This window comes from Nerophis lumbriciformis, linkage group LG04 (assembly GCF_033978685.3).
Source record: "Nerophis lumbriciformis linkage group LG04, RoL_Nlum_v2.1, whole genome shotgun sequence".
In the NCBI taxonomy this organism is placed as follows: domain Eukaryota; kingdom Metazoa; phylum Chordata; class Actinopteri; order Syngnathiformes; family Syngnathidae; genus Nerophis; species Nerophis lumbriciformis.
Window position 1 is genome coordinate 32805196 of NC_084551.2, and position 26850 is coordinate 32832045.

The following is a 26850-nucleotide window of genomic DNA, read 5'->3' on the forward strand; positions in this document are numbered from 1 at the left end:
GTAATTACCCCATATTTTTTAAATTCCCAACATCCCATAATTGTGGGCGACTGGAGCACGAGCCAAAGAACAACCCAGAATATTATTTGGTGCGGAGAGAATCTGGTTAAAGTTAAAGTTAAATTACCACTGATAGTCACACACACAAAGTGTGGTGAAATTTGTTCTCTGCATTTGACCCATCCCCATGTTCACCCCCTGGGGAGGTGAGGGGAGGAGTGAGCAGCAGCGGTGGCCGCGCTCCGGAATCATTTTGGTAATTTAACTCCCAATTCCAACCCTTGATGCTGAGTGCCAAGCAAGGAGGTAATGGGTCCCATTTTTATAGTCTTTGGTATGACTCGGCCGGGGTTTGAACTCACGATCTTCCAGTCTCAGGGTGGACACTGAGCTAAAAGGTGCAGAGTATGGACTTTTTTTTTTTTTTTTTTTTTTTTTTTTTTTTTTTACAAAGTTTTTCTATTGGAGATTTCCCAAATTGTATTTTAAAAATGTGGGATTTTGTGCAGGTGTGTCTAATGTTGTGGCCAATGACGTTGACTTCATAATGTGTGAAACAAATCGCATGAGTTAGAATCCAATGTGAATTAGCGTGTCGTGAATGTGACTAGCCTTCTTCATGGAAGATGAACTGCGTGTCACATGACCACAAGTCATTCCTGGTGGTCCTGCCAGGTTGGCAAACGTCGGCGAGTCGGCGTGCTTCGTTTCTTCAGCAAGAGTTTGAGCTGAGAGAGAAAGGGGAAAATGCATCATCTTAAACTGATTTGTGTGAGTGAATAGAGGAGAAGCTCAAACTTGAATGAAGGGGGAGGATTGTACGGCGCTAAAGTGTCGGTTTACGCCTAGAACAAGGGTGTCAAACATACGGTCCGAGGGTCGGATCAGGCCCGCAAACAGGTTTAATCCGGCCCGTGGGATGAGTTTGCTAAGTGTAAAAATGAACCTGAAATTTTTTAATGAAAGAAACAGCTGTTCTAAATGTGTCCACTGGATGTCGCAATAGCAATTCTTTGTATTTTGTAGATCAGTGGTTCTCAAATGGGGGTACGTGTACCCCTGGGGGTACTTGAGATTTTTTTTAAATATTCTAAAAAATAGCAACAATTCAAAAATCCTTTATAAATATAAATAAAAACCTATCTTTTTTTCCAAATAGTTCAAGAAAGACCACTACAAATGAGCAATATATTGCACTGTTATACAATTTAATAAATCAGAAACTGATGACATAGTGCTGTATTTTACTTCTTTATCTCTTTTTGTTCAACCAAAAATGCTTTGCTCTGATTAGGGGGTACTTGAATTAAAAAAAATTCACAGGTGGTACATCACTGAAAAAAGGTCTAGAACCACTGTTGTAGATGATGCTACACATGTACAAAATAAACCACATGATGTTAGTACATCAGTCGAGGAAAATGATCAAACTACATAAATAACATCCTGTAATTTGATTTTGATGTAATTTTTTTTATCTTGATAGACACCAATGAGTTTACTGATGACCATTGTCACATAATTTATTCAGAAAATATAAATAACGACAAATAAATGATTAACCGCAACATGTAAGTGTAAAAAAAACCTAACAACATTATGATTTGTGCATTTGTGCTTGTTCTATTTTTAAACAAAGAAAACAATCTAAAGTTGTCTTTATTTTTAAGTTATCGTGCTGTGGTTTTACCAGTCCGGCCCACTTGGGAGTAGATTTTTCTCCATTTGGACCCCCATCTAAAATGAGTTTGACACCCCTGCTATAGAAATAGTTACGAAAGCTCACCTGCTCCCCCTGCTGGCCGCCCGGCAGTAAGCGAGCGGGCAGGTCGTTCTCCAGGTTGCGGATGCTGGGATCGGCTCCTCGGCTCAGCAGCAGTTGCAGGATATGCGCCTGCTGGGGGTTGCCATGGAGACAGGCCGCCATGTGTAAAGCCGTGTGGCCGTGTGCCTTTCAGGAGACATGACGATGAGTCACCGAGACGGACAAGAAAGTATACACACACACACACACACACACACAGACTCACTTTCATGTTGACAAAGTCCTTGACGTTGTGCAGACGGATGCTCAGCAGGTAGTGGAGCAGGTCCACGTTACCTTCCTTCACAGCCAAGTGCAACACCGTCTTGTTGCTTTTGATTTCCTGCAGTTGGACGAGTGGGAGTGGTGGGGAGGTGGAAAAAAACAACAATAAGTCGCACATAAGGAGATTAAAAACAAAAAGTGATGTGTGTGTGTGTGTGTGCATATGGGGACAACATCTCATGATGAAAAAGGACACTTCCCCATTCAAACAATCCGCTCACTGGACACACCATTAGGCACACCTGCACGACGCACATTTATCTTTAGACAAATCTAATTATGGTGGTTGTAGTTTTTACTGCATATACTTTTTCATATTTGACCGTATTTAGGTTAAAAATAATTGATTACCGGACACTTTCTATGTTGCACCAGTCTGTATTCTAAGTAGGGTGTCTCGATACAACTTTTTCACTTCCTTGAGTGTTGGCCGATACCGATATATTAGAATAAGTCATCAGAGTACATTCTTGTCTTATTTTGTAGAGTGAAATTACTAAAATAACCATGTTTATTATGAAAAACACCCATTATCACAGATGTATACTTTTGAAGTGGAGTGATATTTTGTGTTCTGAAATCAAGCTCATGACGCAGGACGTTGAATGATGCGGACATGTTTGCTGCTGGATACTTTCTAATACACTTCTACCTCGTAAATAATATGCAACTATAATTATTTGCGTCTTGTTTATATTGACAAATGACAGGTTTTAAACTGCAATACTGTTCAGTTCAGGACACTTACGTAGGTCTCGCTTTTGTGCTTAGCTGTTGTGTAGCTGCACGCTTCTAGTAGCCTACAAACTACAATTTGTAAATGACTAAACTACAAGAAAAGACCGCCAAATTAAAAAAAATCATAAAATAATGTATAGTTGTATTTGCATATATATATATATATATATATATATATATATATATATATATATACACACACACATATATACATACACATATATACACACACACACACACACACATGCATACATACAAACCCTGTTTCCATATGAGTTGGGAAATTGTGTTAGATGTAAATATAAACGGAATACAATGATTTGCAAATCCTTTTCAACCCATATTCATTTGAATGCATTACAAAGACAAGATATTTGATGTTCAAACTCATAAACTTTTTTTTTGTTTTGCAAATATTAACTAACTTAGAATTTCATGGCTGCAACATGTGCCAAAGTCGTTGGGAAAGGGCATGTTCACCACTGTGTTACATGGCCTTTTCTTTTAACAACACTCAATAAACGTTTGGGAAGTGAGGAGACACATTTTTGAAGCTTCTCAGGTGGAATTATTTCCTATTCTTGCTTGATGTACAGCTTAAGTTGTTCAGCAGTCCGGGGGTCTCCGTTGTGGTATTTTAGGCTTCATAATGCGCCACACATTTTCAATGGGAGACAGGTCTGGACTACAGGCAGGCCAGTCTAGTACCCGCACTCTTTTACTATGAAGCCACGTTGATGTAACACGTGGCTTGGCATTGTCTTGCTGAAATAAGCAGGGGCGTCCATGGTAACGTTGCTTGGATGGCAACATATGTTGCTCCAAAACCTGTATGTACCTTTCAGCATTAATGGCGCCTTCACAGATGTGTAAGTTACCCATGTCTTGGGCACTAATACACCCCCATACCATCACAGATGCTGGCTTTTCAACTTTGCGCCTATAACAATCCGGATGGTTATTTTCCTCTTTGGTCCGGAGGACACAACGTCCACAGTTTCCAAAAACAATTTGAAATGTGGACTCGTCAGACCACAGAACACTTTTCCACTTTGTATCAGTCCATCTTAGATGAGCTCAGGCCCAGCGAAGCTGACGGCGTTTCTGTGTGTTGTTGATAAACGGTTTTCGCCTTGCATATGAGAGTTTTAACTTGCACTTACAGATGTAGCGACCAACTGTAGTTACTGACAGTGGGTTTCTGAAGTGTTCCTGAGCCCATGTGGTGATATCCTTTACACACTGATGTCGCTTGTTGATGCAGTACAGCTTGAGGGATCGAAGGTCACGGGCTTAGCTGCTTACGTGCAGTGATTTCTCCAGATTCTCTGAACCCTTTGATGATATTACGGACCGTAGATGGTGAAATCCCTAAATTCCTTGCAATAGCTGGTTGAGAAAGGTTTTTCTTAAACTGTTCAACAATTTGCTCACGCATTTGTTGACAAAGTGGTGACCCTCGCCCCATTCTTGTTTGTGAATGACTGAGCATTTCATGGAATCTACTTTTATACCCAATCATGGCACCCACCTGTTCCCAATGTGCCTGTTCACCTGTGGGATGTTCCAAATAAGTGTTTGATGAGCATTCCTCAACTTTATCAGTATTTATAGCCACCTTTCCCAACTTCTTTGTCACGTGTTGCTGGCATCAAATTCTAACGTTAATGATTATTTGCAAAAAAAAAAAAAATGTTTATCAGTTTAAACATCAAATATGTTGTCTTTGTAGCATATTCAATTGAATATGGGTTGAAAATGATTTGCAAATCATTGTATTCCGTTTATATTTACATCCAACACAATTTCCCAACTCATATGGAAACGGGGTTTGTACATACATACATACATACATATATATGTATGCATATACTGTCAGGCTTGTCCCTGACAGTCTGGCTATGTCTTAATTTTTCCTCTGCGTTTGTCTTTGTTTCCTGTCTTTAGTTCCTGTCAGCATTCTTATTTTGGTTATTTCCTGATTGTCTCCCTGAGTGCTTTTTCCCCTCAGCTGTGGCTGATTGGCACCGGGCCACACCTGGTGTCAATCAGCCAGCTGCTATTTAAACCTGCTTTGTCCTCCACGCTGCGCTGGATTATTGTCGCTACTACCTGTCATTTATACTTGTCGTTGTAGCTGTGGCTACTTCTGTTCACTCTGCTCATGTCATAGTTCCTTGGTGTCACAGTAAGTGTTTTTGTTTCTTGTCCACAGTTAGCTTTTGTGCTAGTTTTGTTCATAGCCAAGTTTGTTCTCCGCCTTGTGCGCGCCTTTTGTTTGTTTTTGGTTATAGTGTTAAATTAAATCATGTTTTCCTGGTCAATGCCTGCCGCCATCTCTGCATCTTGGGGTTCGTCACCTACACATTGTGACATATACATATGTATGTATGTATGTATGTGTATATATATATATATATATATATATATATATATATATATCAGTGACGTGCGGTGAGGTTGATGGCTGGTGAGGCACTGACTTCATCACAGTCAGATTTACAAACATATGAACCCTAAAGAGTATCTTATTCACCATTTGATTGGCAGCAGTTAACAGGTTATGTTTAAAAGCTCATACCAGCATTCTTCCCTGCTTGGCACTCATCATCAAGGGTTGGAATTGGGGGTTAAATCACCAAAAATGATTCCCAGGCGCGGCGCCGCTGCTGCCCACTGCTCCCCTCACCTCCCAGGGGGTGAACAAGGGGATGGGTCAAATGCAGAGGACAAATTTCATTACACCTAGTGTGTGTGTGACAATCATTGGTACTTTAACTTAACTTTAACTCTACACATACAAACTGTAGCACACAAAAAAGCACATTTAATAAAAAAAAACGTTATTATGGTCTTACCTTTACTTAGAAATTAAGTCCACAACGAAAGCCCTCACTTAAACTTTCCACGTGCAAGATTGAATCTATTTAAAAAAGTGTAACCGAGGGTTTATAAATGTCGCCTATACTGTATGAAACTACAAAATAACAAACACGGAGGCTCCAGTTTACACGAGGACCACTTTATTTACCTTCTTTCAAAAACCTCCGCAACGTGACATCACTTCCGCTCTTAGCGCCTTCAAAAAAAGAGCTCAAGGCATATACTGTATAACAGCGCATAACAGGAACTTAACATCACAAAGAGGAAAGCCCATGAAAATAGGTTACAAAAGTTATTTAATAAGAAGCCAAAAAGTGAAAAAACAATAATGCTCGTGTTGGAGGAGTTGTGAATTAGGTACACCTGCAGTCTGCAGGTGTATCTTGCACAGCAGGCCAGCAGTTAACCGAGTCATTGCGCAATCCATGTTGCGGCACTGAGTGACGTGCCTCAACTGGCTGCTGTTCACCGCACCGTCTCTTCTCAGTATTTGAACGGCAAATGTGAAAATTCAGCGATTTTGAATAAAAATAATCTAAAACTGGTGAAGTTAAATGGAAAATAACTTTATAGTATAATCACTGGATACATATAACAATTTAATTTATTTTTTTTGTCCCTGCAGTCATTCACAACTCCTCCAACACCAACATTATTGTTTTTGCACTTTTTGGCTTCTTATGAAATAATTTTTTAAAATAGATTCAATCTTGCACGTGGAAAGTTTAAGTGTGGGCTTTAGTTGATATAACAATTCTACGGCGGGGGTGCAGGAAGCGAGCCTCAGCCAGTGCGTCTTTTGCAGCCGTTTTATGATCGCTCAGCACAAGAAATACTTTACACACATACAGTTGTTGACAAAATACACTGTACATTATATACCTCAGCTAACTAAACTATGGAAATGTATAATATAGTTCATATAGCAATACAGTCTCACTGCACAGCAGGCCAGCAGTTAGCCGAGTCATTGCGCAATCCATGTTGCGGCACTGAGTGACGTGCCTCAACTGGCTGCTGATCACCGCACCGTCTCTTCTCAGTATTTGAACGGCAAATGTGAAAATTCAGCGATTTTGAATAAAAACAATCTAAAACTGGTGAAGTTAAATGGAAAATAACTTTATAGTATAATTACTGGATACATATAACAATTTAATTAATTTTTTTTCTTTTTACATTTTTTTTCTTTCCATGATGGCAGGTGAGGCCCCGCCTCACCTCCCTCTAGTGACTGCACGTCACTGATATATATATATATATATATATATATATATATATATATATATATATATATATATATATATATATATATATATATATATATATACACATACTTATATATACACACACACTTATATATACACACACATTATATTGTTACTATCGCTTTTGTATTGTCTGTTATATCGTATATTTATTATTTCTTCCGCTTTTTTTAGTGCCCTTAAGAGTGTTTGTTATCCTTTCTGTTTGGGGATGAATAAAGTTTGTCGAGGTCTATAAGCAAACCAACAGTTAGAAACAAAGCAGCATGGTGATTGCAACTCCACCTGACTGAGTAGAGAGGCGCCCGCATCAAGAAGCATTTGCACACAGGAGAGCTGCTCTGCAGCTTTGCTCTGCAGGTGACCATCCGCCATCCCACTGGCCGATAAAGCCTTCATGGTGACGCAGTGAGAGATGGCTGCACAATGCAGAGGAGTCATCCCTACAGGAGAAATAAAAGATAACAATGTCAAATGGATAAATACATAGTTCTATTTACCAAAAATACACAATATCTACTACAATGGGAACATACAGTACAGTACAGGCCAAAAGTTTGGACACACCTTCTCCTCATTCAATGCGTTCTCTTTATTTTCATGACTATTTACATTGTAGATTGTCACGGAAGGCATCAAAACTATGAATGAACACATGTGGAGTTATATACTTAACAAAAAAAGGTGAAATAACTGAAAACATGTTTTTTATTCTAGTTTCTTCAAAATAGCCACCCTTTGCTCTGATTACTGCTTTGCACGCTCTTGGCATTCTCTCGATGAACTTCAAGAGGTAGTCACCTGAAATGGTTTTCACTTCACAGGTGTCATAATGATGCCTTCAGTGACAATATACAATGTACATAGCCATGAAAATAAAGAAAACGCATTGAAATGAAAAAGTGTGTCCAAACTTTTCGCCTGTACTAATATATATATATATATATATATATATATAATTTATTTTATTTCTATCTGAAAACTTTCTATAAAAAGTGTATACATCTCTGTCCTGGCCAATACAACCCAATTTATTTAAAACCACAATTACTAATACAAAAATGAGGAAGAAGAGTTTAACAATGTATAAAGAATTTTTTTCTAATATGTCTAAATTCAGAACCCAAATTGAAGAGGAACATGTACAGGAACAGTCATTGCAAATAATAAAACAGCATGTCTCAGTGAGAGCAAATTCAGGCTCATTGTCCAATGTTGACTTTAAATTGGTCCTGTGTCAATGGACAACAATCTATATCCATTATTTTCAAATACAAATCAGCAGTTGAAAATCCCTATCATAATGTATTTCCATGTCTATTAACAAAAGTGTGCTGTGTGTCATCACCTTCAAAATCTCTGGCCTCAAGGTGGACTGCAGGTCTGCATGAAAGGATGACCTGAAAAACACACAAAAAATAAATGCATTCTAAACAAAAAAAATCTGAGTTTGAAATTATGAATACATACTTTTTATTGGATGTGGCCATTTGAATTCTCACATAGATTGATATATGATGGCATTTTTAATAAATTATATATTGATGTTTAATATTTCAACATTTTGTGAAACAAAAGTAAAACATTTTTAAAAAAAATGCATGATTAAAAAGAAAAATACAACAAAAATAATCAAAATTTTCAGATACATGCTTTTTACTGGAATATGGTACATTTCTACTGAGAAGTCGGGCATAATGGATGTTTCTGTAATGGATCCTAACCACTTTCAATCATCGCCCTGTTGGCTACGTAGCAGAAGGAAAGGGACTAACTCCATTACTTGCAGTTAAATGTTAAAGAAGAAACGAAATCTGATAAATAGAGAAAAGAGACGACATGGTGGAGGGAATGCAGAACATGAAATATGCACTAAGATGTGCACTCAATGTACCAGCAAAATCTGAGACTCCGATAGTAATTGCCACCAAGTGCGTGTCCTAATCACCTAAAGGTAGGCAGGTGTGTCAATCAGCGCTCCACAATGGCTGCTGTGGTGAGGCAGGGGGAGCACACAGGAAGTGGAAATGGGGGAAGGAGCGCTGACACCAACACTGGGAAATAATATGTAAAGCCAGACCTGCTGTGGCAGGTCATGACAGCAAACGTCATTTAGGGGTACGTGCATAATGACAATTTGGGACAGCACCACTTTGTCAAAATGTGCACCCTCAATAACTAAGTAGGAGGTTTCTGTTTTTTTAGACTGTCTTGTGAAACACCTCATACACAGATAAGGCATATTTCCATCAATATAGTGATCAATACGTACAGTGACAGCCTTAAAGTGAGCGCACAGAAAATATCAAAACTCATTGGCGTAGTGCAGGGGTGTCAAACTCAAATACAGAGTGGGCCAAAATTTAAAACTGAACAAAGCCGCGGGCCAAGGTTGAACAAATGAACCTTTTAATAGGGACCCAAACAAGTTTTGCATTGAATATTGAACAAGCAAGGCTTATATAACTTTATAGTGACATGCAAAATCGAGTTTCAAATAATAATAATAAAAAATATCAATGGCATATCAAATACAATTTAAATAAAAATTGAATGCCTCTTTTCTATTTGCAGCCTTCTGAGGTAAATATCAACATTAACTTTTTCCACAGGCTAATAAATTTGAAAATAAAATAATGAATAAAACAACCATTCAGGACTTTAAACTGCTCAGTTTGCAACACACTGATCTAATCTGATGTGCCCAAGCCAGATACCTGCCATCTTTCTTTGGATGCTAGTTTATTAATGTCGGGGCTCAGGCTTTGAGCTGAGGCAACCTTCATTATCGAACGAAGGTGTTCATTAGTCATTATATCTCATCCACCCAGACCACAGTCTTGAGGGTGTGCCTTAAATGCACTGCCTTTAACGTACTCTACGAGCTATCGTCACATCCGTTTTTCATCCATTCTAACATCGTTCAGACCCAGTCACAAGATATGTGCGGCTTCTGTACGCACACACGAGTGAATGCAACGCATACTTCATCAATAGCGATACAGGTTACACTGAGGGTGCCAGTATAAAAAACTTTAACACTGTTAGAAATATACGCCACACTGTTAATCCACACCAAACAAGAATGACAAACACATTTCGGGAGAACATCCGCACCGTAACACAACATAAACACAACAGAACAAATACCCAGAATCTTTTGCAGCACTAACTCTTCCAGGACACTAAAAAATACACCCCCGCCCACCAAACCTCCCCCCCACACACACACACCTTGTAGCGTCCCGGAAGAGTTAGGGCTGCAAAGTGTTCTGGGTATTTTTTCTGTTGTGTTTATGTTGTGTTACGGTGCGGATGTTCTCCCGAAATGTGTTTGTCATTCTTGTTTGGTGTAGATTCACAGTGTGGCGTATATTTCTAACAGTGTTAAAGTTTTTTTTATTCGGCTACCCTCAGTGTAACCTGTATCGCTGTTGATGAAGTATGCGTTGCATTCTCTTGTGTGTGCGTGCAGAAACCGCACATGTTATGTGACTGGGCCAGCACTCGTTGGACTGGCTGAAAAGCAGACCTGACGATTTTCGGGAGGGGCGCTGAAGTTTGGAAGACTCCCGGTAGGGTTGGCAAGTATTAGAATTAGCGGTGAATGCGGTGTTACCGCGGCACCGCCGCAATATACAATCGGCGGGCCAGCTTTAGTGTTAATTTGATATCACCTCAAGGGCCAAGTGAAATTACAAGTTTGACACCCATGGCGTAGTGGTTAGAGTGTCCGCCCTGAGATCGGTAGGTTGTGAGTTCAAACCCTGGCTGAGTCATACCAAAGACTATAAAAATGGGACCCATTACCTCCCTGCTTGGCACTCAGCATCAAAGGTTAGAATTGGGGGTTAAATCACCAAAAATGATTCCCGGGCGCGGCCACCGCTGCTGCCCACTGCTCCCCTCACCTCCCAGGGGGTGATCAAGGGTGATGGGTCAAATACAGAGAATACTTTCGCCACACCTAGTGTGTGTGTGACAATCACTGGTACTTTAACTTTTTAACTTAAAAACAGACACATTGAAGCGTACCCCCAAGCCGTTTCAGCCTTTACCTGCAGTACCCCAGGATACCCATAGTGGGCAGCCAGGTGAAGAGCGCTTTGACCTCTGACATCACAAGCGTTGATGTCTGCTCCAAACGACAGCAGATCGTGCACAATGTCAGGATGGTTGGCTGTCACCGCCACCAGTAAGGCAGTCTGCAGACAGAAAAAGAAAAATGTAATGAAAACATTTCCACATCTCTAAATGGAAGAATATGTTGGCTCACTGTACGTACTTTGCCTTTGTGCTCTTTGGCATCAAGCTTCCCCAAATCTCTCAGCTTCTCCGCAGCAGCAAAGGCCCACTCTCTGAGTCCCTTGGCAGTGTAGATGTGCAAGATGCTAAACAAAATAAAATAAAAAATAAAAAAAGCTTTTACGTCTTTGTCTGGTGTGACGACGCCGTATGTCGGCCGTTGTCGTGATCCCAGGATGCAGGAAAGCAGGCAGAAGAAATGTGACTCATGTTTAGCAGGAAGCTCAATTGCAACAGAAGATCAAATAATGAACCAGGTGTAACTATCCGTCCATCCATCCTTTTTAAACACAACTAATTAACAGGCGTGCTGGCAGGACAAGGAACAGAAGGTCAAGGTGCTGCAAAACATAGAAACCAAACAGGAAATACTGACAAAACAAGAGCACCAGGACAGGAAGTAGTGTCCAATGTCTATTTCTCTGATGATGCAATTGTTGATGACTGAAGTGTTGATATCAACCAAACTTAACCCCCCCCCCCCCCCCCCCCCCCCCCGCATCCCACACCTCAGGTTGTAAATAATGTAAATAATTCAATGTTTATGCTCTGATGATTAACTTGTGTGATGACTGTATTATGATGATAGTATACAGGTAAAAGCCAGTAAATTAGAATATTTTGAAAAACTTGATTTATTTCAGTAATTGCATTCAAAAGGTGTAACTTGTACATTATATTTATTCATTGCACACAGACTGATGCATTCAAATGTTTATTTCATTTAATTTTGATGATTTAAAGTGGCAACAAATGAAAATCCAAAATTCCGTGTGTCACAAAATTAGAATATTACTTAAGGCTAATACAAAAAAGGGATTTTTAGAAATGTTGGCCAACTGAAAAGTATGAAAATGAAAAATATGAGCATGTACAATACTCAATACTTGGTTGGAGCTCCTTTTGCCTCAACTACTGCGTTAATGCGGCGTGGCATGGAGTCGATGAGTTTCTGGCACTGCTCATGTGTTATGAGAGCCCAGGTTGCTCTGATAGTGGCCTTCAACTCTTCTGCGTTTTTGGGTCTGGCATTCTGCATCTTCCTTTTCACAATACCCCACAGATTTTCTATGGGGCTAAGGTCAGGGGAGTTGGCGGGCCAATTTAGAACAGAAATACCATGGTCCGTAAACCAGGCACGGGTAGATTTTGCGCTGTGTGCAGGCGCCAAGTCCTGTTGGAACTTGAAATCTCCATCTCCATAGAGCAGGTCAGCAGCAGGAAGCATGAAGTGCTCTAAAACTTGCTGGTAGACGGCTGCGTTGACCCTGGATCTCAGGAAACAGAGTGGACCGACACCAGCAGATGACATGGCACCCCAAACCATCACTGATGGTGGAAACTTTACACTAGACTTCAGGCAACGTGGATCCTGTGCCTCTCCTGTCTTCCTCCAGACTCTGGGACCTCGATTTCCAAAGGAAATGCAAAATTTGCATGGTTGGGTGATGGTTTGGGGTGCCATGTCATCTGCTGGTGTCGGTCCACTCTGTTTCCTGAGATCCAGGGTCAACGCAGCCGTCTACCAGCAAGTTTTAGAGCACTTCATGCTTCCTGCTGCTGACCTGCTCTATGGAGATGGAGATTTCAAGTTCCAACAGGACTTGGCGCCTGCACACAGCGCAAAATCTACCCGTGCCTGGTTTACGGACCATGGTATTTCTGTTCTAAATTGGCCCGCCAACTCCCCTGACCTTAGCCCCATAGAAAATCTGTGGGGTATTGTGAAAAGGAAGATGCAGAATGCCAGACCCAAAAACGCAGAAGAGTTGAAGGCCACTATCAGAGCAACCTGGGCTCTCATAACACCTGAGCAGTGCCAGAAACTCATCGACTCCATGCCACGCCGCATTAACGCAGTAATTGAGGCAAAAGGAGCTCCAACCAAGTATTGAGTATTGTACATGCTCATATTTTTCATTTTCATACTTTTCAGTTGGCTAACATTTCTAAAAATCCCTTTTTTGTATTAGCCTTAAGTAATATTCTAATTTTGTGACACACGGAATTTTGGATTTTCATTTGTTGCCACTTCAAATCATCAAAATTAAATGAAATAAACATTTGAATGCATCAGTCTGTGTGCAATGAATAAATATAATGTACAAGTTACACCTTTTGAATGCAATTACTGAAATAAATCAAGTTTTTCAAAATATTCTAATTTACTGGCTTTTACCTGTATATCTGTATCATGAATCAATTTAAGTGGACCCCGACATAAACAAGTTGAAAAACTTATTCGGTTGTTACCATTTAGTGGTCAATTGTACGGAATATGTTCTTCACTGTGCAATCTACTAATACAAGTTTCAATCAATCAATCAAAAAGGGATGGGTACGGTTCACATGGCATCAATTCCATCCATCCCAGTACCTGGAAATAGATACCGGTACTCAACAGTCCCAAATGTTGGTACATTTAAATGTGTCAATAAATATCAATTCTTTTGATAATATTTTTTTATTGCAACATTTAAAAATGAGCTAATTACAACTTACATTTGTGAGTATGATTTGCAGGTATGACACTAAGTTGCAGTTGCAAGTCCAAGACATGAGATGGCAGTAGTGTACAGTTTATGGTGTCTTGGGTCTTTTCCGTCTTTGCGTTCTGTTGCACCCTACAAAGTTCTAATACTGCATGTGTTGTACTAACTACACAACGTGCGTCTTAGTTGTAGTTTTTATTAACAAATTTGAAGTTGTTGAAATTAAAACATATCAATTGCTAATGATTGTCAATAAAGTTAAAGTTAATGTACCAATGATTGTCACACACACACTAGGTGTGGTGAGATTAACCTCTGCATTTGACCCATCACCCTCACCCCCTGGGAGGTGAGGGGAGCAGTGAGCAGCAACGGTGGCCGCGCCCGAGAATAAATTTTGGTGATTCAACCCCCAATTCCAACCCTTGATGCTGAGTGCCAAGCAGGGAGGTAATGGGTCCCATTGTTATAGTCTTTGGTATGACTCGGCTGGGATTTAAACTCACGACCTACCAATCTCAGGGCGGACACTCTAACCACTAGGCCACTGAGCAAAGACAATTGATATTAGCATCAAGTTAGCGCATTTGTGGAAAAGTGGAGTCTTACTTAAGCTAAGTTGGAGTGTTTTTTTTTACTTTGTTGGCATTGAAAATGCAACATTACCGAGAGGTAGTCTACCTGAGTGTGCTCTCATTGCTGCTGGAGTGATCCCCAAGTGCCGAAGTGCTGAGTCAGCAATCGGGTGTGATGTCACGCGCAACCCAGATAGCGAAACATGGCACCGTTGGATTTGACGTCAATCGGTAAGACCGGCAGGATTCGGTCGGTGCCAAAAAAGTACCCGATTCGGTACTAAAAAGGTGCTAAAAAGAGGAAAATAACCCAGCAAAGTTCAAACTGTCATGACAGATCGCCCTCTCATGTAATAGATTCAAGACGTTATATCTGGCCTATTTTTGAGGAACAATTCAGATAATCATGGAACATTTATTAGTGGGTAGAGTGTACGCCCTGAGATCGGTAGGTTGTGAGTTCAAACCCCGGCCGAGTCATACCAAAGACTATAAAAATGGGACCCATTGCCTTCCTACTTGGCACTCAGCATCAAGGGTTGGAATTGGGGGTTAAATCACCAAAAATGATTCCCGGGCGCGGCCACCGCTGCTGCTCACTGCTCCCCTCACCTCCCCAGAGGTGATCAAGGGTGATGGGTCAAATGTAGAGGATAATTTCGCCACACCTAGTGTGTGTGTGACAATCATTGGTACTTTAACTTTAACTTTAATGAAACAATGCAATTACCGTATTTTCCGCACTATAAGGCGCACCTAAAAACCTCCAATTGTCTCAAAAGCTGACAGTGCGCCTTATAACCCGGCGCGCTTTATATATGGACCAATATTGAGCCACAACAGGTCTCGCAACCCCAGCCTCTACTGTAGCGTCTATTCTGTGCGCCTTATATATGAAAACAGTTTTAAAATAGGCCATTCATTGAAGGTAAATGATAAATAATGATAAATGGGTTGTACTTGTATAGCACTTTTCTACCTTCAAGGTATTCAAAGCGCTTTGACACTACTTCCACATTTACCCATTCATACACACATTCACACACTGATGGAGGGAGCTGCCATGCAAGGCGCTAACCAGCACCCATCAGGAGCAAGGGTGAAGTGTCTTGCTCAGGACACAACGGACATGACGAGGTTGGTACTAGGTGGGGATTGAACCAGGGACCCTCGGGTCGCGCACGGTCATTCTTCCACTGCGCCACGCCGTCCTTATAATCCGGTGCGCCTTATAGTGCGGAAAATACGGTAATGGAAATTTAACAAACATATTGACAAAATTAAACCATGTCGACACGAGTAAAGAAAAAAAAAAAAAAAGATGAGTTCTCTTTTTTAGTGCGACACTGTAAATGTGACTCGCACTAAGTTTGACCTTGTTTCCTAATTTAGTATGACTCACTGGCTTTTGATTTTCTCTTCAAGGTTACGCACACTCGCACATGTGCCCTTTTTAGCTCACGGCCGAAAGCAAATCTCTTGTGGACGTAAACAGATTTCAAATGTTCTGATTTCAGTTTACAAATAGTCTTTAATTTCACACACTCATCAAACATGTCAGGAATGACTCAGCCGGCTTTTTTTTAAACGCAGCGTAAACAAGGTGTCGAACACGTGTTGTTGGGTTTTTTTAAAGAAAACTACAGCATACTCATTTACTCACAATATAACTGCGGTTGACTTACTGGAAAGACAATTCAACCAATGTTTTACTGTAAAAATATGCCTCAAAAGTAAAAAAAAAAACCTGGAACTCAAACCATGAAACTATTGTACATTGTACAGTGGTACCTCCGTTTACGTACTCCCCATTTTTCCTAAGATTCGTTATTTGACTACATTTTGACCAAAATTGTCCCCCAATTTTTGTACATTTCTGGGTTACTATCAGGCAGACATACATCTAAATTATCCTTCAGGGTAATCAAGTGCTTAAGCAAGGAACCCATACATTGGTGACTGTACTTTTTTATTTATTGTAAATGTCTGCAAAATAAGGCACCATGGGGCCAAAGAAAAATGCGAGTGCAAGTTCTGCGATAAAGAAGGTGAGAAAAAATATGGCTCTCCTCTCATCTGCTCCTTTTCCGCTCATTTTTGCCAACAAGAGTCCTCAATGAAGGTAAAAGTGATGATAAATGTTCACATCGTTTACTGCATGTAAAACTATAATTATTTGCTGTAAAATGTATATAGTTTAATGCCTGGGACAGATTGATATGATTGGATAAGATTTACATTATTTATTATGGGAAAACGTGCTTTGGTTTTGGTTGAACCAGTGTTAAAGTTAAAAGTTAAAGTACCACTAGGTGTGGTGAAATTATCCTCTGCATTTTGACCCATCCCCTTGTTCCACCCCGTGGGAGGTGAGGGGAGCAGTGAGCAGCAGCAATGGCCACGCTCGGGAATCATTTTGGTGATTTAACCCCCAATTCCAACCCTTGATGCTGAGTGCCAAGCAGGGAGGTAATGGGTCCCATTTTTATAGTCTTTGGTATGACTCGGCCGGGGTTTGAACTCACGACCTTCCAGTCTCAGGGCGGACAGTCCAACCATAAGGCCACTGAGCAGGTGGCCTTGTGTACTTAAAAATGTAAAAAAGTCATCTTTCACATGAGTACAACAAACACTATATTTAGTATTTTGTCATTTAATATACAGTGCATGTTTCACACAACAAACGATCAAAAGTAGGAATGTTCTAACATGCCAGAGGTTGTTCACCTTGGAGACCTGCTGCGGATATGGGTACGTGCTGGTGTGACACCCCCGCCACTAAATATCGCCGTGGCGACATAAGCCAGCTTTTATTTGTATTCAATGATATAACATTTTAATAAAATGCGTTAAAAGGTAATATCGGAAATTATCGGTATCGTTTTTTTTTTTATCGGTATCGGTTTTTTATTTTGTATTTATTTATTTATTTTTTTTTATTAAATCAACATAAAAAACACAAGATGCACTTACAATTAGTGCACCAAACCAAAAAACCTCCCCTACACTCATTCACACAAAAGGGTTGTTTCTTTCTGTTATTAATATTCTGGTTCCTACATTATATATCAATATATATCAATACAGTCTGCAAGGGATACAGTCCGTAAGCACACATGATTGTGCGTGCTGCTGGTCCACTAATAGCACTAACCTTTAACAGTAAATTTTACTAATTTTCATTAATTACTAGTTTCTATGTAACTGTTTTTATATTGTTTTACTTTCATTTTTATTCAAGAAAATGTTTTTAATTTATTTATCTTATTTTATTAATTTTTTTAAAAAGTACCTTATCTTCAACATACCTGGTTGTCCAAATTAGGCATAATAATGTGTTTATTCCACGACTGCATATATCGGTTGATATCGGTATCGGTTGATATCGGTATCGGTAATTAAAGAGTTGGACAATATCGGAATATCGGATATCGGCAAAAAGCCATTATCAGACATCTCTAATCAAAAGTATACTTTTTTTTTGCTAAACCACAAGCACTCCCAGCATGCCTTGCAGCACTTGATTTTCAACATCATCACATGAATCCATAACCTAATAAATTAGATTGGTGTATTGTTCGTATTGTGTTAAATGTATACAAAATACAGCGTTAACTCTTGTACTCACGTGAAAGATTTATTCAATGCACAATTCCATTTCCCATTCCTTTGAACTCTTTTGACATTACTAACAGGAATAAAAGTGTATTTATAGCCATAGAACCAGAAAAAGAAACTTCCAATGACACAGGCAAGGTATGTCTGATAAGCACATTTTGGTAGGAGTGGACTTTGCGCTCCCCCGCCCATATCATTTAAAATGCAAAAACAATACATTTGCAACACAACAATTGTGAGAAAAAACATAAGCTATTTATTTAACTTATTTAACTTCTAAATGTACTACAATGTACTAGCATGCACGCTGCAAATTAATCTTTTTTTTTTTTCTCCTACTGACCCCAACTTTTACTGTGATTGAGAGAAACTGTAATCATTAAATAAAGTGTGACCATTTTTTAGTTTGCACAGTAGGACTGGATGTGACGTACAGCGTTATTATCGTGAAGGAGCGTAGAAGCAAGACTCATCTACACCAGTGTTTTTCAACCACTGTGTGGACACACGAGTGTGCCGTGAGATACAGTTTGGTGTGCTGTGGGAGATGATGTCATTTCACCTAATTGGGTTAAAAATATTTTTTTGCAAACCAGTAATTATAATTCGCAAATAATGTGCCGTTGTTGAGTGTCTGTATTGTCTGGAGCTCGGCAGAGTAACCGTGTAATATTCTTCCATATCCGTAGGTGGCAGCAGGTAGTTAATCGCTTTGTAGATGTCGGGAACAACAACGATGGTTTGTCGTGATCACAATAGGCAGACAACAGCTGGAGGCAGTGTGCAGGTAAAAAGGTATCTAATGCTTAAACCAAAAATAAACAAAAGGCGAGTGCCCCTAAGAAAAGGCATTGAAGCTTAAAAAAGGCTATGCAGAACGAAACTAAAACTGAACTGGCTGCAAAGTAAACAAAAACAGAATGCTGGACGACAGCAAAGACTTACTGTGGAGCAGAGACGGCGTCCACAAAGTACATTTGAATATGACATGACAATCAACAATGTCCCCACAAAGAAGGACAAAAACAACTTAAATAGTCTTGACTGCTAAAAACAAAGCAGGTGCGGGGAATAGCGGTCAAAGATGGCATGAAACTGCTACAAGAAAATAGCAACAAAACAGGAAAAGCCACCAAAATAGGAGCGCAACTAAAACACTACACACAGGAAAACAGCAAAAAACTCAGAATTAGTCACGGCGTGATGTGACAGGTCGTATTAGTACACCTACTTTGAGACAAGAGCTATAGTGATGCATGGTTGGTTATGGCTTAAATTCATACACAACAATTGCGACAACTACTTTTTACTGTCAATATCGGCTGCTGAGTTTCATTTTTTAATGTTTTCTGCTGGTGGTGTGCCTCTGGATTTTTTCAATGAAAAAAATGTGTCTTGGCTCAAAAAAAAAAATGCTATTTGGTAACAGTAGAAGAGGAAGTCAAACACAAATACAAATAGATGGCGTAGATATAAAAAGGATAAAAGAAAACACATTTTTGGGCGTAATAATAGATGATAAAATTAACTGGAAATCTCATGTAAAAAAATATACAACATAAAGTAGCAAGAAACACGTAAATAATGAATAAAACAAAACATGCTATGGACCAAAAATCACTTCATATTCTTTACTGCTCGCTAGTGTTACCATATGTGAGTTATTGTGTAGAAATATGGGGAAATAACTACAAATGTGCGCTTCATTCACTAACAGTGTTACAAAAAAGATCAATTAGAATAATACATAATGTTGGATATAGAGAACATACAAACCCTTTATTTATTAAATCAAAAATATTGAAATTTAACAATTTGGGGCACTTGCAAACAGCTAAAATGATGTATAAAGCAAACTATAACCTGCTACCCAAGAATGTACAACTATTCTTCTCAACAAAATGGGAGAAATATAACCTGAGAGGAAAATCTAATTTAAAACATTTGTATGCTCGTACAACACTTAAAACATTTAGCTTATGTGGAATTCAATTATGGAATGGATTAACCAAAGAAATCGAACAAAGCACCAGAATGATTTAGTTTAAGAGACTGTTAAAACTACAAGTGTTCACAAAGTACACACAACAAGAATTATGATGCACATCTTGAACCTTTTTTTTAATTATTTTAATGTTTTATTTTTTTCATTGAGACAGATATTATTTAAGTATTTAATATTTGTTAACTTACTATGGTGTATTATTTATTTGTTCACTGTTATGTTACAGAGAACAAGGATAAAATTGCTATGGTATGAAAAGGGGTAGGATTAAATAAGCTCAGCTTCTTCCTACTCCTTTTCGGACGTGCTGCAATGACACAACAGGAATTGTGTGATGCATTACATTGTATCGTATGCATGTTCGAAATAAACTGAAACTGAACTGAACTGAACTGAACCGTCTCCTCTAATTAACAGCCCAAAAATATTACACGATATAGATTCATTCATACATTAAATTACTTATTTTCACGTAAAAAAACCCCCACTAATTTTTAACGTGTGGCGACCATATCTATGGTGGCGACTTTTATTTTATTTTGCTGTAGTAGCGACTTCCTTGTTCATTTACAGCATCCAGTCAACTTCCTATGTTTTCACTTTATTGATCTGCGCATGCAAGTGACGTCGAGGCCACATTGGGGCCACACTGGGGTCACATTTACACCGGAGTCTGATAAAGGTCACATTTTACTTGTAGTGTAAACAGTCCGCTGGAAAAAAAAATCACATTTCGGGAAAAAAAATCAGATTTGGGCCACTTTGGCCTGCAGTGTAAACGTTTATGTTTGAAGCCTGCTGAACACACACTGATGATTACTCACGTGTCTCCGTCCTCATCCTGGCCCGCGACTCTGCTGTAGTGCATGTCTCTCAGCAGCCTCCTGGCCTTCTCCAGTGTGCTGTCATCTAACCATGCTCCTAAAGTGGCCGGACCGGGCTCGAGAGGAGACCAGGAGGAAACTGCACTCTGTCCGCCAGCTGCCATGAGGCCCTCCTGCTGAAAAGAACGCTACACGTTACATTCAACCTCTAAGGTAGAATCAATGGTGTCACAGCCCGGGCGCCGTCAGTGCGCGTTCATGTGTGCGCTGCGCTGGGCGCACCTCCAGGAGCTCGCCAGCTGCTTGCTGGAGCCAATCCGGCTCCAGCAAGAATCTGCAATCAATAACCTGAAGCTGATGATAAGACCTGACTTCATAAGCCTGCACAACCTGCTATCCGGTGCCAGAACGTAGTCATCTGTCCCTGTACAGTAAGCGAATATCTAGCTCTATGCACTCTTGCTCTCTCTGTGTTCTCCCCCGTCGTGTTGAATCGTCTCGTGTCCTCCTAGTCGTCCTCCCTGCAGCCTGCCTTCGTTCCCACGTTACGAGCTGTGTGTCTCGTCTCCCCGCGTTCCCTCTGCTTCCCAGGCTGCCTCTTGGATCTCGACCTCCCGCCTGGACACGGACCTTTGACGCCTCTCTCCTCCCCTCGACCTCACGTCTGCTCACGGACCTCCGAGCCAGCCTAACCCCTCTTGGACTTCCGCCTCTCGCTCACCACTCCCGGTAACACTCAGCAGTTAATTCCCACACATAGTCGCACACCATACACTTTTGGATTTAGTCACACTCCATTCCCTCGTGCATTATTTATATATATATATATATATATATATATATATATATATATATATATATATATATATACATATAGTGTGTATATATATATATATATATATACATATATATATATATATATATATATATATATATATATATATATATATATATATATATATACACATATAGTGTGTATATATACCTGTGTGTGTGTGTATGTATGTGTATATATATATATATATATATATATATATATATATTAATAAATAGAGTTAATATGCCGTCCCTCCTATCTGTGCCGTCTTCTTCTTTCTGTACAAATAACAAATGGAAGAATTTGTTCTTACATATGTTTCCGACGCAACGCCTCCAAACCCTTGAAGTTGCTGCTGCTGGGAGCCGAAACCTGAGTTCTGTGGGACATTGTAGCCCACTGGAAAGCTCGGTTCTAGTTGGTTGGGGTCGTAAGACACAGTGGGCTCCTGCATGAGTGCCCATTGCTCATAGTCCACGTCCGTGTAGCTGCTTGATGCACCTGGAAGAGAATGGCAGAAAATAGGTGTCCCTCATATTGCAAGCTAAAACGTACACAATTTAACCAGCTCAGAACAAAAATAACACATTTGACATACAGACTAGGGGGGTCCCGATTTGATACCAAAATTGGAGCCCTAGAGTGTTGGCGGATACCAATATTAATCCAATACGATAGCAGCAGGAATAATAGCACGTATTTTCTTTATTTTGTAGTGTGGAATCTTACAAAAGGTTAAATCACGTAGAATTACTCAAAGAACAATAGTTGCTATAAAAACAATAACCTTAGGACAGATTTATGCTTTTGAAGTTAAAGTTAAAGTACCACTGATAGTCACTCACACACTAGGTGTGGTGAAATTGAGGAGAGCAGTGAGCAGCAGCGGTGGCCGTGCTCGGGAATCATTTTTGGTGATTTAACCCCCAATTCCAACCCTTGATGCTGAGTGCCAAGCAGGGAGGTAATGGGTCCCATTTTTGTAGTCTTTGGTACGACTCGGCCGGGGTTTGAACTCACGACCTACAGATCTCAGGGCGGACACTCTAACCACAACACCACTGAGCAGGTCAAGTGGAGTGTTAATTTGTGTTTTGGCGATACCTAGTGGTCATAATAATTAAGGGCATGATGCAGTAAGTTGAATGATGCAAACACGTTTGTTACTGGATACTTTATAATACACTTCTGCCTTGGAGACTTTGAATGTGCAGGTAATATACAGCTATAATTATTTGATATGTGTTTATATTGCAAAAAAAATGTTTTTTAGACTGCAATATTGTTCAATTAAGGACACGTATATGTTTCTAGCTTGTGTGCTAGTGTGTGCTTAGCTGTTTTGTAGCTGCTAGCTCCTAACCATGGTTTTTGGTAAAAGACTTCACTAAAATACAAGAAAATACCAAACTTGTGAACTTATTAGAGGACGTCTACATGTTAACTGGCTGTCCAGCTTTACACAAATAAACTCTCTTTTGCAAGCCGATATCTTCTGATACATAAACTTGCTTTTTTTCTTGGGGTCCTTAAAAAAAAATTCTGCTTAGGGTCCCAATTTAACTTGGGGTGGCTCTGCATACAGTATAAGTGTTTAAATGCGTTTTACTGTTGAAATGTCCATGTAAGTACTTTGACAGTGGTTAGAGCAACTATTTCCCGACATGGTGCAGAATATTTCCTGTAATAGTCCACTGACTATGAATGTTACTACTTCATTGACAAACAAACAAATAGCTGTCCTACCTGTGCAGGCTAACGGCTCTGATGCAGACATCTGCAGATAGGAAGTGGAGACATTTAATAGTCATGAAATAAACTCTTAATATGATAGTGACAGACATGCATGTGTTTTCTTACAGCAACCATGCTTGAACCAACGGGGCTGGTTGTGTTTGGGGGGCAGGAAGTCGACAAGGAGGATGTTTCTCGCTTCCTTTTTTGCTCCAACAGTTCCTTCACTGTGGGCTGGCTGCAACAAGGCTTCTCCTTTGGCGCTGGAAAGCAAAATTTAACATGATGGATTTACTAATGTTTACTCTTGCCCGTCGGGGTGGTTTTCATATTGTTACACCGTTGATATTAGTAAACCAATGCATCTATTTATGGTTATATTGTTTACAAAGCCAGGTAATAAATATTTGATATGAGATCCAATAGTTTGCATTTGTTTACTTGTTTTTTTCCGACTTTTTTTTTGCTCAAACTATTGTATTTTATGAAATGATATCATTGCATTGATAGTGTTACATTATCTAATTATGTTGTGTTTACATAATTAATAGAAACATATTCACAAATAAGTTTGTTGATACCATTTTTTTATTACTCTCATTGTTTATTACAATTGTAATCATGATCAACAAATTAAATTCTAAATCATTTAATGCGCCTGAAAATCTTCAAGTCAAAAAGTATCGGTCTTAATGACCCTCTATTCATTTGGTATCGGATCGATGCCAAAATGTGCAGTAATTTTCAACACTTCTATTTGGATTGAATCGTAAACTATAAATTGGATGTAAATGTATAGTCTCACGATACTTTGCACAATTGCCTATGCCTTTGGTTGTGGGTTTTTTTAAATACAATCCGATGAATAACTTGCTTTGAAATCACAAGACAAGCAGATGTATTTTACCAAAAAAAAACGAAATATATGATAATATAATATTTGTTGCGTTATTAAAGAATATTGAAGTTTAAATGATACACAATAGATAGTTTAAATGTGGCTTTTCACTTCTGTTACGATACCCATATTGGAGCTTTGAATGTTGGCCAATATCGATATTAAACTGATACGATATCATCACAGATCACAGTACATCCTTATACATGCTTGTATTATTTTGGAGTGTGTAATGTTAGAAAAGGTTTAATTAGGTATACTTACTCTAAGAAAATGGGTATGGGTATGGAAAACACGAACCTTCTGACAACTTAATACTCTTGAAGTGGAGCGTTAATTTGCATTTTGGTGATACCTAAGTGGTCATAACAATACATTAAATAGAGGGTATGACGCAGGAAGTTGAATGATCCAGATGATACTGTGTGTTTGCTATTGTGGATATTTTCTAACACACTTCTACCTTGGATATTTTGCAGATGTAAACAATATGCAACAATAACTATTTGATGTTTATTTTGACAAATGGGTTGTTCAAGACTGTAATATCGTACAAATAAGGACACCTATTACGTACGTCTTTGTGTGCTTAGCTGTTGTGTAGCTGCGAGCTCTCAGTAGCCTATAGCCTACCATGTTTACCTTTTGTAAATGAGTTCACTAAATTACAAGGAAAGATCAGACTTGTGCGTTTAATGGAGGACATTTAAATGTTTACTGGCTGTACAAGTAAACACGCTGCAAGCCTGCTTGTATCAGAGCTTATATCGGAGATTTTAGATTCAAGTCATCATCCGATACTTTTTTTTGCTGATACCAGTCCGATATTCGATAACAACATCGGATCGGGACACACCTAATTATAATATGTAATTGTAATTATTTTTTTAACTAACTGCAAGTTAATTTAAGTATATTGGTTTATTCCCTAAGGCAAAAGCTGATTTTCAAGGCAAAAGCTGATTTTCAAGGCAAAAGCTGATTTTCAAGGCAAAAGCTGATTTTCAAGGCAAAAGCTGATTTTCAAGACAAAAACTGATTTTCAAGGCAAAAGCTGATTTTCAGGGTAAAAGCTGAATTTCAAGGCAAAGGCTGAATTTCAAGCTAAAAGCTGATTTTCAAGGGCAAAGGATGATTTTCAAGGCATGAGCTGATTTTCAAGGTAAAAGCTGATTTTCATGGCAAAAGCTGATTTTCAGGGTAAAAGCTGAATTTCAAGGCAAAGGCTGATTTTCAAGGCCAAAGCTGATTTTCAAGGCAAAAGATTATTTTCAGGGTAAAAGCTGATTTTCAGGGTAAAAGCTGATTTTCAGGATAAAAGCTGATTTTCAAGGCAAAAGCTAATTTTCAAGGCAAACGCTGATTCTCAAGGCAAATCTGAATTTGAAGGCAAAAGCTGATTTTCAAGACAAAAGCTGATTTTCAAGACAAAAACTGATTTTCAAGGTAAAAGCTGATTTTCAAGGTAAAAACTGATTTTCATGGCAAAAGCTGATTTTCAGGGTAAAAGCTGAATTTCAAGGCAAAAGCTGAATTTCAAGGTAAAAGCTGATTTTCAAGGCTTAAGCTAATTTTCAAGGCATAAGCTAATTTTCAAGGCAAAGGCTGATTTTCAGGGTAAAAGCTGATTTTCAGGGTAAAAGCTTATTTTCAAGGCAAAAGCTGATTTTCTAGGCAAAAGCTGATTTTCAAGGCAAATCTGAATTTCAAGGCAAAAGCTGATTTTCAAGACAAAAACGGATTTTCAAGGTAAAAGCTGATTTTCAAGGTAAAAACTGATTTTCATGGCAAAAGCTGAATTTCAAGGCAAAAGCTAAATTTCAAGGTAAAAACTGATTTTCAAGGCTTAAGCTAATTTTCAAAGCATAAGCTAATTTTCCAGGCATAAGCTGATTTTCAAGGCAAAAGCTGATTTTCAAGGCAAACGCTGATTCTCAAGGCAAATCTGAATTTCAAGGCAAAAGCTGATTTTCAAGACAAAAGCCGATTTTCAAGACAAAAACTGATTTTAAAGGTAAAAGCTGATTTTCAAGGTAAACACTGATTTTCAAGGTAAAAACTGATTTTCAAGGCATAAGCTAATTTTCCAGGCATAAGCTAATTTTCAAGGCAAAGGCTGATTTTCAGGGTAAAAGCTGATTTTCAGGGTAAAAGCTGATTTTCAAGGCAAAAGCTGAATTTCAAGGCTTAAGCTGATTTTCAAGGCTTAAGCTGATTTTCAAGGCTTAAGCTAATTTTCAAGGCATAAGCTAATTTTCCAGGCATAAGCTAATTTTCAAGGCAAAGGCTGATTTTCAGGGTAAAAGCTGATTTTCAGGGTAAAAGCTGATTTTCAAGGCAAAAGCTGAATTTCAAGGCAAAAGCTGATTTTCAAGGCATAAGCTAATTTTCCAGGCATAAGCTGATTTTCAAGGCAAAAGCTGATTTTCAAGGCAAATCTGAATTTCAAGGCAAAAACTGATTTTCAAGGTAAAAGCTGATTTTCAAGGTAAAAGCTGATTTTCAAGGTAAAAACTGATTTTCATGGCAAAAGCTGATTTTCAGGGTAAAAGCTGAATTTCAAGGCAAAAGCTGAATTTCAAGGTAAAAGCTGATTTTCAAGGC

At 39.0% G+C, this 26850-nt stretch overlaps 1 protein-coding gene across 1 annotated transcript in view; it reads right to left on the bottom strand.

Annotated features, from left to right (window-relative positions):
* Positions 1-509: 509 nt before the first annotated feature.
* The window catches only part of nfkbid (nuclear factor of kappa light polypeptide gene enhancer in B-cells inhibitor, delta), a 37689-nt gene continuing 11348 nt past the window's right edge, over positions 510-26850 (bottom strand). Inside the window, exons 2-12 of the mRNA XM_061945416.1 lie at positions 23475-23611; positions 23361-23391; positions 21928-22115; positions 20798-20970; positions 11264-11369; positions 11037-11183; positions 8327-8378; positions 7264-7421; positions 2031-2147; positions 1787-1951; positions 510-728 (exon numbers count right to left, since the gene is read on the bottom strand). Coding sequence (XP_061801400.1) covers positions 654-728; positions 1787-1951; positions 2031-2147; positions 7264-7421; positions 8327-8378; positions 11037-11183; positions 11264-11369; positions 20798-20970; positions 21928-22115; positions 23361-23391; positions 23475-23611 — 1349 coding nt within the window. The 3' untranslated portion in view covers positions 510-653. The remainder of the gene's footprint in view (positions 729-1786; positions 1952-2030; positions 2148-7263; positions 7422-8326; positions 8379-11036; positions 11184-11263; positions 11370-20797; positions 20971-21927; positions 22116-23360; positions 23392-23474; positions 23612-26850) is intronic.